Source organism: Aotus nancymaae, unplaced genomic scaffold, assembly GCF_030222135.1.
Source record: "Aotus nancymaae isolate 86718 unplaced genomic scaffold, 86718_ANA_hifiasm-v0.15.2.pri h1tg000025l, whole genome shotgun sequence".
NCBI lineage: Eukaryota > Metazoa > Chordata > Mammalia > Primates > Aotidae > Aotus > Aotus nancymaae.
This window is the reverse complement of record NW_026988438.1, coordinates 11,519,064-11,534,789: the sequence shown is the minus strand read 5'-3', so window position 1 is coordinate 11,534,789 and position 15,726 is coordinate 11,519,064. Positions and strand designations below refer to the sequence as shown.

The window sequence follows — 15,726 nt, the reverse complement described above, 5'->3', positions numbered from 1 at the left end:
CTCTGTTTGCCATTGCACTGTTTTCTTTTCTTTTTTTGAGACAGAGTCTGGTGCTGTTGCCCAGACTGGAGTGCAGTGGCACAATCTCAGCTCACTGTAACCTCTGCTTCCCAGGGTCAAGCTATTCTCCTACCTCAGCCTCCTGCGTAGCTGAGATTACAGTCACACACCACCGTGCCCATCTAATTTTTGTAATTTTAGTAGAGACAGGGTTTTACCACGTTGGCCAGGCTGGTCTCGAACTCCTTTAAGCTCAAGTGATCCGACCACCTAGGCCTCCCAAAGTGCTGGAATTGCACATGTGAACCACTGGGCCCAGCCCATTAAACTGTTTCTTTATACATTGTTTAAGGACAGTAATGTAAGGACATAAACTTGATCTCATTTTTGGAGGATGAGAAAATTCACATATTTGCTGATTCCTTAAAAACAAAAAACGAAAACTATGCTAAAATAAAAAACTTGGTAAAGTACTTCTCCTTTTAAATAAGCCTTACTTCAATAGCCATATCAGAATTATTCTGGGATAACCTACAAACTTATAATTTTTAGAAGTTTTAGATTTATGATTAAGTATACCTAAAAAGTTTAATGAATCAAAATATCACCATGAATTGGCCAGTAGCCAAAAAAGGAAAGTTGTCTTGTTAACTATGTTAGTATTCCAGTGTAGTTAACAGGACAATTTGTTAACATTTTTTTGTTCATAAAATGAACTGATATATAAATAATTAAAAACTCTCTTTAGAATAGTCATTGTTAGATTGTGAAGTTGGTATAGTTTTTGTTTAGCAGCATTCTGTAGACAAATGAAGTTTTTAACTGTTAGGTTCAAGGGCACATGTGCAGGTTTGTTATAGGTAAATTGTATGTCACGAGAATTAGGTATACAGATTATTTCGCCACTCAGGTAATAATCCTACTACCTGATAAGGTGGTTTTTCAGTCCTCACTCTACTCCCACCCTCCACCCTCACATAGGACCTAGTATCTGTTGTTACCTTCTTTGTGTCTATAGGTACTCAATGTTTAGTTCCCATTTATAAGTGAGAATATGTATAGTATTTGGTTTTCTGTTCCTGTGTTAGTTTGCTTAGGATAATGACCTTTAGCACCATCCATGTTGCTGCAAAGGATATGATCTTATTCTTTTTATGGCTGCATGGTATTCCATGGTGTGTATGTACCACATTTTCTTTATCCAGTCTACCACTGATGGGCATTTAGGTTGATTCCGTGTATTTGTTATCGTAAATAGTGCTGTGATGAACATTCACATGCACGTGTCTTAATGGTAGAACAATTTATATTCCTTTGGGTATATACTCAATAATGGGATTGCTGAGTTGAAAAGTAATTCTGCTTTGAGTTCTTTGAGAAATCACCACAGTGCTTTCTTTCCACAGTGATTAAACTAATTTACATTCCCACCAGTAGTGTATAAGCATTCCCTTTTCTCCACAACCTTGCCAACATCTGTTTTTTGATTTTTTAATAATCGCCATTCTAACTGATGAGATGGTACCTCATTGCGGTTTTGACTTGCATTTCTGTAATGGTTAGTGATGTGGAGCATTTTTTCATATGCTTGTTGGCCATGTGTATATCCTACTTTTGAAAAGTGTCTGTCCATGTGATTTGCCTTTTTTTTTTTTTTTTTTTTTTTTTTTTAAAACAGGGTCTCGCTCCATTGCCTAGGCTAGAGTATAGTGGCACAGTCATGGATTACTGTGGCCTCAATCTCTCAGGCCCAAGTGATTCTCCCACCTCAGCCTCCTGAGTAGCTGGGACTACAGGCACATGCCACCATAGCCAGCTGATTTTTTTTTTTTTTTTAATTTTAGTACAGGCAAGTTCTTGCTAATTTGCCCAACTCCAGAGCTCAAAAAATTCTCTTGCCTTGGTCTCCCAAAGTTCTGGGATTATAATTACAGGTATGAGCCATCATGCCTGGCCATTTGGCCCACTTTTTTATGAGATTCTTTGGTTTTTGCTTGTTGTTTTCATTTTTTAGATTCTGGATATTAGACCTTTGTCAGATGCATAGTTTGCAAACATTCTCTCCCATTACATAGGTTGATTACTCTGTTGTTGAAACCTCTTGTTGAACAGAAGCTCTTTAATTAGGTCCCATTTTTCAATTTTTGTTTTTGTTGCAGTTGCCTTTGGCTTCTTTATTATGAAATCTTTGCCAGGTCCTATGTCCACAATGGTAATTCCTAGGTTATCTTCCAGTGTTTTTATAGTTTCAGGTTTTATATTTAAGTCTTTGATCCATCTTGAGTTGATTTTTGTTTATGGTATAAGGAAGGGATTCAGTTTCAATCTTTTGCATATGGCTAGCCAATTATCCCAGCACCATTTATTGAATAGGGAGTCCTTTCTCCATTGCTTATTTTTGTCGACTTTGTCAAAGATCAGATGGTTATAGGTCTGCAGTATTATTTCTGGGCTCTTTCTTCTGTTCTGTTGGTCTGTATGTCTGCTTTTGTACCAGTACCATGTTTTGGTTACTATATCCTTGTAGTATAATATGAATCCAGGCCAGATGATGCCTCCAGCTGTGGTGTTCTTGCTTAGGACTACCTTGGCTATTCAAGCTCCTTTTTGGTTCTATATGAATTTTAAAATAGATTTTTCTATTTCTGTGAGGAGTATCATTGGAACTTTGATGGGAAGAGCACTGAATCTGGAAACTGCTTTGGGCAGTATGGCCTTTTTTTTTTTTTTTTAAGACAGAGTTTCACACTGTCACCAGGCTGGAGTGCAGTGGCATGATCTCGGCTCACTGCAACCTCTGCCTCCTGGTTCAAGAAATTACCCTGCCTCAGGCTCCTGAGTAGCTGGAACTATAGCCACGTGCCACCACACCTGGCTTTATTTTTTATTTTTATTTTTTTAGTAGAGACGGGGTTTCACTATGTTGGCCGGGATGGTCAATCTCCTGACTCATGATACACCCACCTTGGCCTCTCAAAGTGCTGGGATTACAGGCATGAGTCACCACACCTGGGCAGTATGGCCATTTTAACAATATTTATACTTCCTGTTCATAAGCATGGAATATTTTCCCATCTGATACTGTCATCTCTAATTTCATTGAGCAGTGCTTTGTAATTCTTATTCTAGAGATTTTTCCCTTCCCTAGATAGCTGTATTCCTAGGTATTTTATTCTTTTTATGGCTATTGTGAATGGGATTGTGTTCTTTATTTGGCTCTCAGCTTTCACATTGTTAGTATATAGGAATACTATTGATTTTTATATGTTTTGTTTCTTAAAACTGCTGAAGTTGTTTATCAGATCAAGGAGCCTTTGGGCAGATACTATGGGATTTTTCTAGGTATAGAATTATATCGTCTGCATTCAGGGATAGTTTGCCTTTACTCTTCCTATTTGGATATCTTTTATTTCTTTCTCTTGCCTGATTGCTCTGGTCAGGACTTCAAGTACTATGTTTAACAGGAGTGGCAAGAAGAGGGCATTCTTGTTTCATTCCAGTTTTCAAGGGAATGCTTCCAGTTTTTGCCCATTCGATATGACATTAGCTGTGGGTTTTTCTGAGATGGCTCTTAATGTCTTGAAGTATGTTCCTTCAGTGCCTAGTTTGTTGGAAGTTTTTAACATGAAGGGATGTTGGATGCAGAAAGCCTTTTCTGCATCTATTGAGATAATTATGTGGTTTCTGTTTATAGTTCTGTTTATGTGATGAATCACATTTATTGATTTGCATATGTTGAACCAACATTGCATCCCAGGGATAAAGTCTGCTTGATCATGGTGGATTTGCTTTTTGATCTGCTGCTAGATTTGGCTTGCTAGTATTTTGTTGAGGATTTTTGCATCTATTTTTATCGAGGATGTTCACCTGAAGTTTTTATTGTCATTGTCGTGTCTCTGCCAGGTTTTGGTATCAGGATGATGTTGGCATTACAGAATTAATTAAGAAGTCAATCCCCCTCAATTTTTTTGAATAGTTTCAGTAGGAATCGTACTAGCTCTTATTTATCCATCTGGTAGAGTTTGGCTGTGGATCTATGTGGTTCATGGCTCTTTTCTGGTTGGTAGGCTTTTTATTACTGATAATTTCAAAACTCATTATTGTTCTGTTCAGGGATTCTCTCTTCCTGGTTCAGTGTTGGGAAGTTGTATGTTTCCAGGAATTTACATATTCCCTCTGTGTTTTCTAGCTTGTATGCATAGAGGTGTTCATAGTAGTAGTCTGAGGGTTTTTTTATATTTCTGTGGAGTCAGTGGTACTATCCCCTCTGTCATTTCTGATATTATTTGGATCTTTTATTAGTCTAGTTGGCTGTCTATCTCTCTCACTTATTCTTTCAAAGAATTAACTTAGGGATTTTTTTTTTTTTTTTTTTTTTTTTTTTTTTTTTTTGCATCTCAGTTTCTTTCAGGTCAGCTCTGAGTTTTGTTATTTGTCTTCTGCCAGCTCTGGAGTTGGTTTGCTCTTGTTTCTCTAGATATGATGTTAAGTTGTTATCTGTTATCTGAGATCTGATTTTTTAATGTAGACCTTTAGAGCTGTAAATTTCCCTCTTAACACTGCTTTAGCTGTGTCCCATAGAATCTAGTATATGTTATATCTTTGTTCTCATAGTTTCAAACAATTTCTTGATTTCTGCCATAATTTCTTACCCAAATGCCATTCAGGAGCAAGTTAACTTCCATGTAATTGTATGGTTCTCAGCAAATTTCTTAGTATTGATTGCAATTTGTATTGTACTGTGGTCCAAGAGTGTGGTTGGCATGATTTCAGTTTTTTTTTTTTTTTTTTTAATTTGTAGAGGATTGTTCTATGTCCATTTGTGTGGTGGTTTTTACAGTATGTGCCATGTGTTAATGAGAAGAATGTATACTCTATTGTTTTGGGGTGAAGAGTTCTATAGATGTCTGCTCAGTTCATTTGGTCAAGTGTTGAGTTCAAGTCCTGAACATCTCTGTTAATTTTCTGCCTCAGTGATCTAATACTGGCAGTGGGGTGTTGAAGTCTCCCATTATTGTTTTGTGGACATCTAAGTCTCTTTGTAGGTCTCTGAGAACTTGTTTTATGGATCTGGATGCTCCTGTGTTGGGTGCATGTGTATTTAGGATAATTAGGTCTTCCTGCTGAATTGAACCCTTTATCATTATATACTGCCCTTCTTTGCCTTTTTTGATCTTTGTTGGTATAAAATGTTTTGTTTAAAATTAGAATAGCAACCTTGCTTTTTTCAGTTTTCCATTTGCTTGGCAGATTTTTGTCCATCCCTTTATTTTGACCCTATGGGTGTCTTTGCATGTGAGCTAGGTCTCTCAAAGACACCTACCATTTAGTCTTGCTTCTTTATGCAGCTTGCCAGTTTGTGCCTTTTAATTGGGATATTCAACCCATTTACATTCAAGGTTATTATTGATATGTATGGATTTGACCCTTAATTGTGTTGTTAGCTAGTTATTATGTAGACTTAACTGTGTGGTTGCTTTATAGTGTCACTATTCTGTGTACTTAAGTGTGTTTTTGTAGTGGCTGATAACGTTCTTTCCTTTACAGATTTAGCACTCCTTTCAGGACCTCTTGTAAGGCAGATCTGGTAGTTATAAATTGCCTTACCATTTACTTGTCAGAAAAGGATCTTATTTATCCTTTGCTTATGTAGCTCAGTTTGACTGGATATGCACTTCTTGCTTGGAAATTTTTTCTTTAATAATGCTGAACATAGGCTCCCAATCTCTTTTGGCTTGCAGGGTTTCTGCTGAAATGTCTGCTTTGGCTTCATGGAGTTCCCTTTGTAGGTGACCTGCCTATTCTGTTTTTCTTTCATTCCAACCTTGGGGAATCTGAAGATTTTGTGTCTTGGGGATGGTCTTCTTGTGTATTTTGCAGGAGTTCTCTGCATTTCCTGAATTTGAATGTTGGCCTCTTTACTGAGGTTGGAGAAGTTTTCTTGGACAGTATCCTGAAATATGGTTTCTAAGTTGCTTGCTTTCTCCTCATTGCTTTTAGGGATGCCAGTGCATCGTGGATTTAGTGTCTTCACATAGTACAGTATTTCTCAGAGGCTTTGTTCGTTGTTTTTACTCTTTTTAAAAAATTTCAGCCAGGCACGGTGGCTCATGCCAGTAATCCCAGCACTTTGGGAGGCCAAGGCAGGTGGATCACCTGAGGTCAGTAGTTCAACACCAGCCTGGCAAACATGATGAAACCGTGTCTCTACTAACATGGTAGCAGGTACCTGTAATCCTAGCCACTCAGGAGGCTGAGGCAGGAGAATCTCTTGAACCCAGGAGGCAGAGGTTGCAGTGAGCCAAGATCGCACCATTGCACTCCAGCCTGGGCAACAAGAGCAAAACTCTGTCTCAAATAAAAAGGAAAAAAAAATTTTTTTGTCCAACTTATTTCAGAGCACCAGTCCAGTCTTCAAGCTCTGCGATTCTTTCCTCAGGTTGGTCTATTTTGCTGTTAATACTTGGGATTGCATTATGAAAGTTTTGTAATGTCTTTTTCAATCTCAGATCAGTTGGTTTTCAGTCAGCTTCTGTATTATTTTATCATAATCATTAGATTCCATGGATTGGGTTTTGGCTTTCTCCTGAATCTTGATCTTCATTCCTATATTCTGAATTCTATCTTTCTGTCATTTCAGCCATTCCTACTTAAGAACCTTTGTTGGGGAACTAATGTGGTCATTGGGAGGAAAGAAGACACTGGGGCTTTCTGAGTTGACAGAGTTCTTGCACTGGTTCTTTCTCATCTTTGTGGGCTGATGTACCCTCCATGGTCTAATTTGTACAGTTGCTTGACTTTTCTGGATGTTTTCAGAGGCCAAGGCATTGTGCAGGGTCTTTATTTGTAGCTGAGTTATTGTCTTTTGTTTCACAGGAGGGCTTATTAGCAAAGTATTTTTGGTATTGAAGTTTACACTCTGATCAGTAGATGGCTCTTAAGCGTAATGGCCAGTAGGTAAATTCTTGCTCAGCCACGTGGCTCCTCTGTATTTCCTCACCATTGCACGTTGCAGCTGTGCTCCATCTCAGTGCTCTGAAAGTGTGGGCTCTTCTCCCACCCAAGTGCTGGCTGCAGATCTTGGCTTGGTACTCCCAGGCTGCACACTGTAGCTCTGGGGGTGAGCTAAGGCTTTATATTCTCTCCCAGCTTGGAGGCAGCAGGAGAAGGGACCTTGGCAGTGGCTGTGGCAGGGGGTCACTTGTCTCTAGGGGCTCCACCCCAGAGAAATGCAAAACTGTGGCCAGTGTGATTGGCTTGGGGTAGGGCAGCTGTGTTGTGGGCCCAAGAGGGGCCGGGGGGTGGTTCCCGGGGGAGACAGACTGACCTCTTCTTAGGACAGTGGCAGGTTGCTGGAGGTATGGTTAAAGCACTCAGGGTCTTTGCTCTTTTCCTAATCTAAGGGTAGCAAGGGTAGTACCACTGCAGTGGCAGAGGGGCTTTCAGTTGCCTCTGGGAGCTCCACTTCAGATACACAGATCCGCTGCTACTGGGATGTTCAGCCAGGGGTGGGGCAGCTGTGCTGGTGGCCTGTGCTGGGAGCCCCACTGGGTGAAGGGTGGGGTGCTGAGGGCTCACAGGGAAGAGACTGGGCTCCTGTCTGTATGGTGACTATGTCATGCTGGCAGTGCAAGTAAAGCCTTCAGCCTCTTTGTTTCTTCTCCAGTTCAAGGACAGCAGGGGCAGAACTCTAAATGATGTTTTCATTTGCATAGCGTCAGCCTTCACTTGTTAGGTCTAGAAAATAATACATTTTGAATCTTACCTGATTTTACCTTCCTTCCTTTCCCCTCTTGACAGTGTTTCTAAAATCTCTGAAATGACAATGATCAGAGTAAGAGCAGTAGACACAATAGTGAAAATATAAATAAAAGTATATTGGTTCTTTTCCTTAGCATTGCAATCATGTGTGTTTAATAATATAGAGACTTTTACTTGTTAACCTTATTTTGTTAGCACACAAATGAAGAATATGGAGTAAGATCTATTTTTACAGTAGAATCAGAGTAGTAGAGTAGAAAGAGTCCACTGCAGCAGCATCTCTGAAGCCACTTAATTAGCTGTGTCACTAGGAGCTCTGAACTATAGGTTCCTCATTTGTGAAAAGAAAACAATAGACTAATGAGCTCTGAGGTGCCCTCAAGACCAAAATATATGGCTCTGTGATTATGGCTTCCTATTTCTTCTTTTTGCTACTAAGAATAAGGTATTCAAACTAAGGAAAATTTTGAGTAGTCCTAGTTGGATACCAAATTAGTAGAATTTGATATCCGAATTATTCTAATATTAGTAGAATTCTTCTGAGTTATGTTAATAAACTCTATTGAGTAGTAATAGAATAAATCTCTTAGAAATTTTGGATAATTTGCAAAGGAAATAGAAACGATGGTTCTGTTCATAGCCTTTAAAAAAATTAAATAGGAAGGAACAAACAGAAAAATGTGTACCTGTGAATATGAGATTTCACTTTTTCTTACAAGCAAGTCAAAGTGAATTTTTTTTTAGCAATTCAGTTAATTCGTTCAGCAAATGTGTACTAAATATCTGCCATGTGCCAGGCATTAGGGATACAGTGTTAAACTCCTGCTGTCCTTGAGGAGTATTATGGGATGTGCAGACCTACAGGTACATACGGTGAGCTATGGAATTTTTAAGGCAAACAATTTGATTTGAAAGAAATTTTTAGCTCAATAAAGGTAACATATACAGAAATTAGCTTAAGATGCAAGCTTGGTCTTTAGCCTTTGAATAATAAATTGGGTCAGTAGTGGTGGAATATGAAATCAACAGAAATACTACGTACTTTGTATGTAGACAGGGTGTATGCACCAGCATTCGGATGTTTAATGGTATTCCTCTTACAGCCGTTGGACATACCAGATGGTCGAAGAGCTCCACTCCCTGCTTATTACCGGAGCAGTAGTACTCGCAGCATTGACACTCAGACTCCTTCTGTCCAGGAGCGCAGCAGTAGCTGCAGTAGTCATTCACCCTGTGTCTCCCCCTTTTGTCCCCCGGAATCCCAGGATGGTAGCCCTTGCTCAACAGAAGATTTGCTCTATGATCGCGATAAAGGTAAGAATGGAATCATCCACTTAGCGGGTTTGTTATGGGCCTTGCTCATTATACTTTGTCTTAGACCATTACATCATTTTTTTTTTATTTTGTTGAATGGTGACATTGTCAAAGATTGGTTAATCTAGGTTTCTTTGTTCATTGGTTTCACATACCCCCTTCTTTGTGACTCTAACAAACATCTTCCATAAATGTGTCAGAGAAGCACAGCGCATGGTTCTAACAGCTAATGAAAGCCACAAAATGGAGTGTGTACAACTTGATATAATGCATAGGTCTTTTCCTTGATATTGTCCAGAGCGGACGATGGCTGTGGTAGAGTTTATGTTTCTCAAGCTTAAAGTTAGATTTTATAATCAGATTGATTTGCGAGGAAATAATTTCTAAAAATTATGTTGGAAAAAAATAAGTGTATTTTTAACCAAGTGTACTAAAGCTTGGTTACATCCCTGATGTCCTTGTACCTACAGGACATCAGGGATTATATTATGGTATGTAGATAAATTATTAACTGTTGAGAAACTCTGGGATTCTTATTGCCTGTCAAGCCCAAACTGTCTCTCTATGTTCTTCTATCCTTGTGTCCACCTCCACTTGTCTACCAACACTCCCTGTATTGTTTCTAGCCCCCTAAGACCTAGCTACAGAAGGCCATGTAGACTGCCCAGCTTCTGCCTTCCTAGCTACTTACAAAGAAACACTGATCTTATTTTTATAACACATTTACTGCTTGTTGCCATAGAGAAATAGGTCAATGGCAACAAAAATGTAAAACCATACAAAGTTGCGGTTTATAAAATCTTGCAGGAGAAAATCTTGCAGGAGTTTTATGGTCCTTGTTCTGAATTGACCCCTACCCCCTATGATTGATGTATTGTTATATGCAAAATGGCCAGATCATAAGTGCTCAGCCAAGTAAATTTTTACATATGTGTGTGCTCATGAAATCACTACCTAGATCAAGTATAGATATAGAAGATTTTTATTACCCCACAAGGCTCCCTTGGGCCTCTTCCCAAATACTATCCTTCCCCTCTTCACCTGAAAGTAACCACTGCACTGACTTCCATCACTATAGTTTCCCCTCTTACTAGATTTCATAGAAACTGAGTAGTATGGTATATATTCTTTATGTCTAACTTCTTTTGCTTATCATTATACCTAACTCTTCTGAAATGTTAAGTGGAAGCTGCTTTAGACTTTGTCCTCTTCTTTTATATGTGGGTAGATCTAAAGAGTTCTCCCCTTTCTTGTTGACCATTTCATTATTGAAGGCCTTGGGGCCCCCTTTCCTTCATTAAGGATATATCGAATGTAGTACCTTAGGTATCTCTTGGCTTCATGTGGGAAGTCTCCATTTCTTAAAATGTCAGACTACGAAACTTTCATTTCACTGAAGCGTCCTGTGAGAGCAGATACCTTCAATCACTTCCTCACAACCTTTTAATGTGGATGTTTCACAATAAAACAAAACATCTTGCTTCCAGTAGGAGTGTTTGTTTTGAAGGTAAATGGAAATGTTACTATTATTTATCAATAGTAACTTGCTTTAGGTTGTATAGGTGGTAAACAGAGAAACCAGTCTGTCTTGATTCCAAACTCATATTTTTTGTTATACAAGTAGAAAGGATAAGTACAGTTCAGGGTGGCCACTTTTGCTATTTAACTCTCATAACTGGGGTAAAAATAAAAAGTAGAAATAACGGTAGAGGTTGCAGCAAGCCGAGATCAGTCACTGCATTCAGCCTGGGCAACAGAGCAAGACTTTGTCTCAAAAAAAATAAAGATACTAATTCTTCCTATAATGTATGTTTTCTACATTAAATCATAAATTGGTTTTTATTTTTTAAAGACAAAAGGAAGCTGTATAGCTTTCTTAGAGCTTTTCATTATTATGAAAACAGAATGAATTCTATAATTTTGAAGTCAACTAGGATTGATTTGATTTGGAGTACCTACAAATTCTGCAGTTGCTTTAGAGAAATGTATTCTGCGGTAAAGTAACTAGTTCAGACTCCATAGGAGCCTGGATAGACATATACAGGTGGGAAGAGGGACAGCTGCCGTGAGTATCTGCCCTAATGAGGGATGTGCTGGTGAGCTGTTTATTTTTCTAGTGTTCATGTTATATACTTACTCTTTTTCTGACTTTGCCAACATTATTTTTGCCTGTTCCTAACATCTATTCTCTATGAATTATGTATAATTTGAGACCTATAAAATAATTTTAGCTGCATCACACACTGGTTTTTTTCTTTGCCTGTATGGATTGCAGTGCCAGGACAAAAACACTCTTATCAAGAAGGTTTCAACTGTTGAGAGACTTATTTCAGGTGAATGGGTTTTTTGTCTTTTGATTTTTTACTAGATTTTTCTGGTGACCTAAAGTCCAAAGACAACTTGGTCACTCTGGTCACATGTGTAAAGTTGCCAGGCTAACTAATAGCCGTAGCAACTACTACTGCTCTTCTCTGTGTGAAGAATTCAGAGATCCAGAATAAGAGCAGTCACAGAATGTATCCTAAGAGGTAGCTTGCATTTTTCCACATTATCCTGCCCAAAATAAAATGCAAGGAAGAAAAATAGTCATTTATATAACTATTAGTTTATAATAGTCAGAATATTAGTTTCTTAAGCAATTCTGCCAGCATTGCTTGATGGTAGCCAAACATGCTGGGCAAGCTGCAAAATCTAGACTTCAGTCAGCTACTTATCATTGATCTTTGGCACAGTTCACTTATGCAGTTGTTATAAAATTCTGCAATTTTGCAGGATATTGTGGAAACATTGATTATGGTAATCATGAAATAAAAGGAATCATTTTATTTAGGCCAACTACTGAGAGTTGTATTCCAAGCGTCCATAAATTGATTACTTGTAATTTAAGCTATATTTTCCTGAAGGAACAGTGTATGCTATGTAGATAGAGTTTCTCAAGCCAATGCATATAAGCCTATTTAATTCATTCTGTGATTTCATAAATATTCATATTGCTAAATTTTTAGTGTTAGGACTGTGCCACCCTTGGTCCTAGGATTAAAAAACAAAAGTATTATCTTTCAGGGTCTGGGTTTGACCCTAGGCAGACTTTTGAAACAGTCGGCTTTTGGCACCCTCCTCTTCCTTTCTATATACATTTTAACCTACTTGTATTTATCTCTAGTGCTCTATGGCTTTGTGTTTTTTTTTTTTTTATTTGACCTTTGCCCTTACTGTGCTTTAACCCTCTTAGTTTTTAGGTAATCAGCCAAGATTTTATGACACTTTTCTTTTGGTGGTTTATATTGTAAAAACAGCTATGATAGATATACGTATTTCTCTGAGCTACCACACCTTGAAAAAAATCATTGCCTTTGAACCAGGATGTGTTTATCGAAATATTCTCTTTATATGGTTCTAGGATGCTTATTATCCTAGAAGAATCTTTTGGTGGTAAAATTACAGAGTATAAAGATATTATTCCAACAAAGAAGTTAGTCTGTAGGTTAAAATGGACCTATTCTAGAATTATGTCCCTAAGGTCATTTTACCTCTCTTTCAAGACAGCATCTTAAAAATACATACATTCCAGTGTCCAACAGCACAAAATAAGTATCCAGTAAATGCTCTTGTCCCTTCTTTCTGAAAATGTTAACAGTTGTACCAATGGTAGATACTGTGATAGCTCTCTGTGCATGAATTGTTATTCATAATTCAAAACTACTTAAGTATACAACTCAGTTTTAGCCATTATTGCTCAGTCTAGAATATAAGCAAATCAAAAATTTGTAACATACCTGCATATATATTTCACTTAATCACTTCCTATCTATTTACCGTGAAATAAGCTCCAACAAGAGTAAATGACTTTATTTTGGTCATTGCTTTAGTCTCAGCAGATTAACTAGTGCCTAGAATGTTGCAGTGCTTAATGGAAATTTGTTTGAGTATTAAGACGTTTCTTCATGGTGTGTCCATTTTTTAAAGGATATATTTTTATAGCTACGTTGAAAATGTTTTTCTTTGAATTGTTAAATTTTATGTTAGGCTTTTAATGTTCATAAAGAGTGTGTGATTCTCTTCATAAAAATAAAAACCAAGCATAATTAAGTTAGCATAAAAGATTATGCTAAACCTAGTGATAGGCTTTTGGTGGGAAAGAGGCCATGAAGTTCAAATTTGCTGTTGAAATAAGGGGAAAGGAGATAACTGCTAAAACTCTCTCATCTTCCCCTTCTTGCTGTTGGTCATGCTGGTAACCAGTAAACTCTGATGATAACTGGGTTGAAAATAACAGGGTGTCAACTAGGTTCAAGGAAAAGGGAATCTGTTAGATTTTCCCTCCCCGTTATCTTTTGTGTTCCTCTAAGAAAAAGTTTCAACTCATACGGACCACTCCTTACACTGTCTGCTTGTGACACTGACAGAAAGCAGACCCAATGAAGCTCTTGCCTGAACTATCAGCCTTTAATTAGAAACAGAATGTTAGATTAGAAGGAACTTGATCATCTAGTCATCTCATATCTGTAACGAAGACACTTGAGTTGAGCTAGATCCAAACTAAGTGAGACGGATAGCATAACAATAATGAACCTTGACACTGGGGCAGCCAGGTTGAATCCCTGCTCTGCCACTTATTAATTGTGTGCCCTTGAACAAGTTACTCAATCTATCTATCTCTATCTCAATTTCCTCACCTATAAGTTGGGGATAGCTGCCTCATAGAATTGTTATGATAAAATGTGTTCAGGTGATTTTATTTTTATCATTTCTTGTAATATTACCACAGTCCTATGGGTATAGGTGACATTGTCATTATTTAAAGGACCCAGAATCTGATGCTTAGAGAAAGTAAGTAATTTTGCTAACTTCCATGGTGTCTACATGCCAACAAAGATCTTCTGTAGGAACCTGATACTACATCTTGCTGCCTTTGCAGAAGGAATAGTCTTTATATGGACATTCAGCTGTGAAAGGGCCTGGTGTGTAAGAACAGTAAGAAATTGTATGGTTGGGGCATAGGGGTGAATGGTGGAGAGTAGAAAACAGTGAGACTGGAGAGTTAGAAAGTCCACTCTTTCATAAGGGCCTTTGTAAGCCTTGCTAAGAGAAAGGAAAAGCCAAGGAAATATCTTTTATCTGCTAAAGGATATGGCCAGTTTAACAGTTAAAAACTGTAACTCAGGTAGACACAGAAGTAGAGACAGTAGGAGGACAAGATAAGTAGCCATGCTAATAGTCTAGTCTTGTGGTTTTCAAACTTTACTTATTCCACACCCTTGTCAGCGATTTTGAACCTGTGTACCCCTAATATGTTTATATATTTCTAGGTGATATATGTATATAATTCATTCTACAAACTAAATAACTATTAAAGTTTACTTGTTTTTAAAAGATAAAAAGTAAATACGTATAAATTTAAAAATAAATGTATTTAATTGCTGTTATGTTTGTTCCCCTACATGTCAGCAGATTGTTTCACACCCCTTAACTGGGAGACCACAGGTGTAGGGCAAAGATGAGGAGGCATAGCAAGGTCAGAGGAACTGGAGGAAAGGAGCTGAAGAAGAGACAACAGCATTTGGTGGCTGATTAGATGTATGAGGTGAGGGAGGAAAAGGAGATCAGGATAATAGCAAAGTTGTTATGAAGTTCCAGCATGGGAAATGTGGAAATGATTACCATCATTAATAAGGTAGTGAATATTGGAGATGGAATAGACTTTACGGTGACTATAATGATAAGTTTAAGATGTTGGTTTCTGCCTAAAGACATTATAATACCATTTCCCTTTAGCAAGAAATTTTTTAAAAGAGGAAATAGTAAATTTTATCTAATGTTGCACTGACAACATTGATAGCATTTTGCTTTGCCTTAAATTTTGAACATTGTAAATAAATGCTCAGTAAATATTTAACTGAACGTTTAAAATTGTAGTGAAACTTTTATTAGAAGTTCAGATGTTCTTTTTTCCCTAAATGTTAAAGATTACTTGTTTTTAAAGATAAAAAGTAAATATGTATAATGTGCTGATTTTTCCACCCCACATGTCAGCAGATTGTTTCATGCCTACCTTATTGGGAAATCACAGTTGTAGGGTACCTTAGGAGCAGTTTAACATGAACAATGTGTATCAGTTAAAAAAAAAAAAAAAAAAAAAAACTCGTGTTCCTGGAAATTTTGCCATTTAATAAACTTGACAATATAAAAATTGAGATTGTATTGTAGTGATTTTCTTGAGATACTTACTTTTGTACTTTACAAGATACAAAATATTTTCTGTAATCCAATTTATTTTTAGTTTTACCATTATGATTTATAAGAATTATTTTAGTCTACAAATTGGTTTAAGGACAGTTTTCAATTTTAACTCTCATATCAGGTTAAAAATGACTTGTTTTCATTTTTAAATTTCATACCAGATTCAGAGTGAGTAGTTAGCATATCAAAAATAATGATTAGGACTGTTGTTCTGTGGAATAAGCACTGTATTTATTTTGAGTACACAAAAACAAAAGAGTAATTTATTTTTGCTCAATTTGTAAGTTGGTATCAATTTAATTAATACTTATGGAACGAGAAGTGATTACAGAATAGAAAATACTTCCTACATATGATAAATATTTAATGGACCTTGGAATGTAAGTAAGTTGAGTCCCAGTTATTAAAAAA

General features: G+C 37.2%; 1 protein-coding gene across 1 annotated transcript in view; it reads left to right on the top strand.

Annotated features, from left to right (window-relative positions):
* GLCCI1 (glucocorticoid induced 1) overlaps positions 1-15,726 on the top strand; it is a 134,511-nt gene that overhangs the window by 108,866 nt on the left and 9,919 nt on the right. The window contains exon 6 of the mRNA XM_012450880.3: positions 8,865-9,075. Coding sequence (XP_012306303.3) covers positions 8,865-9,075 — 211 coding nt within the window. The remainder of the gene's footprint in view (positions 1-8,864; positions 9,076-15,726) is intronic.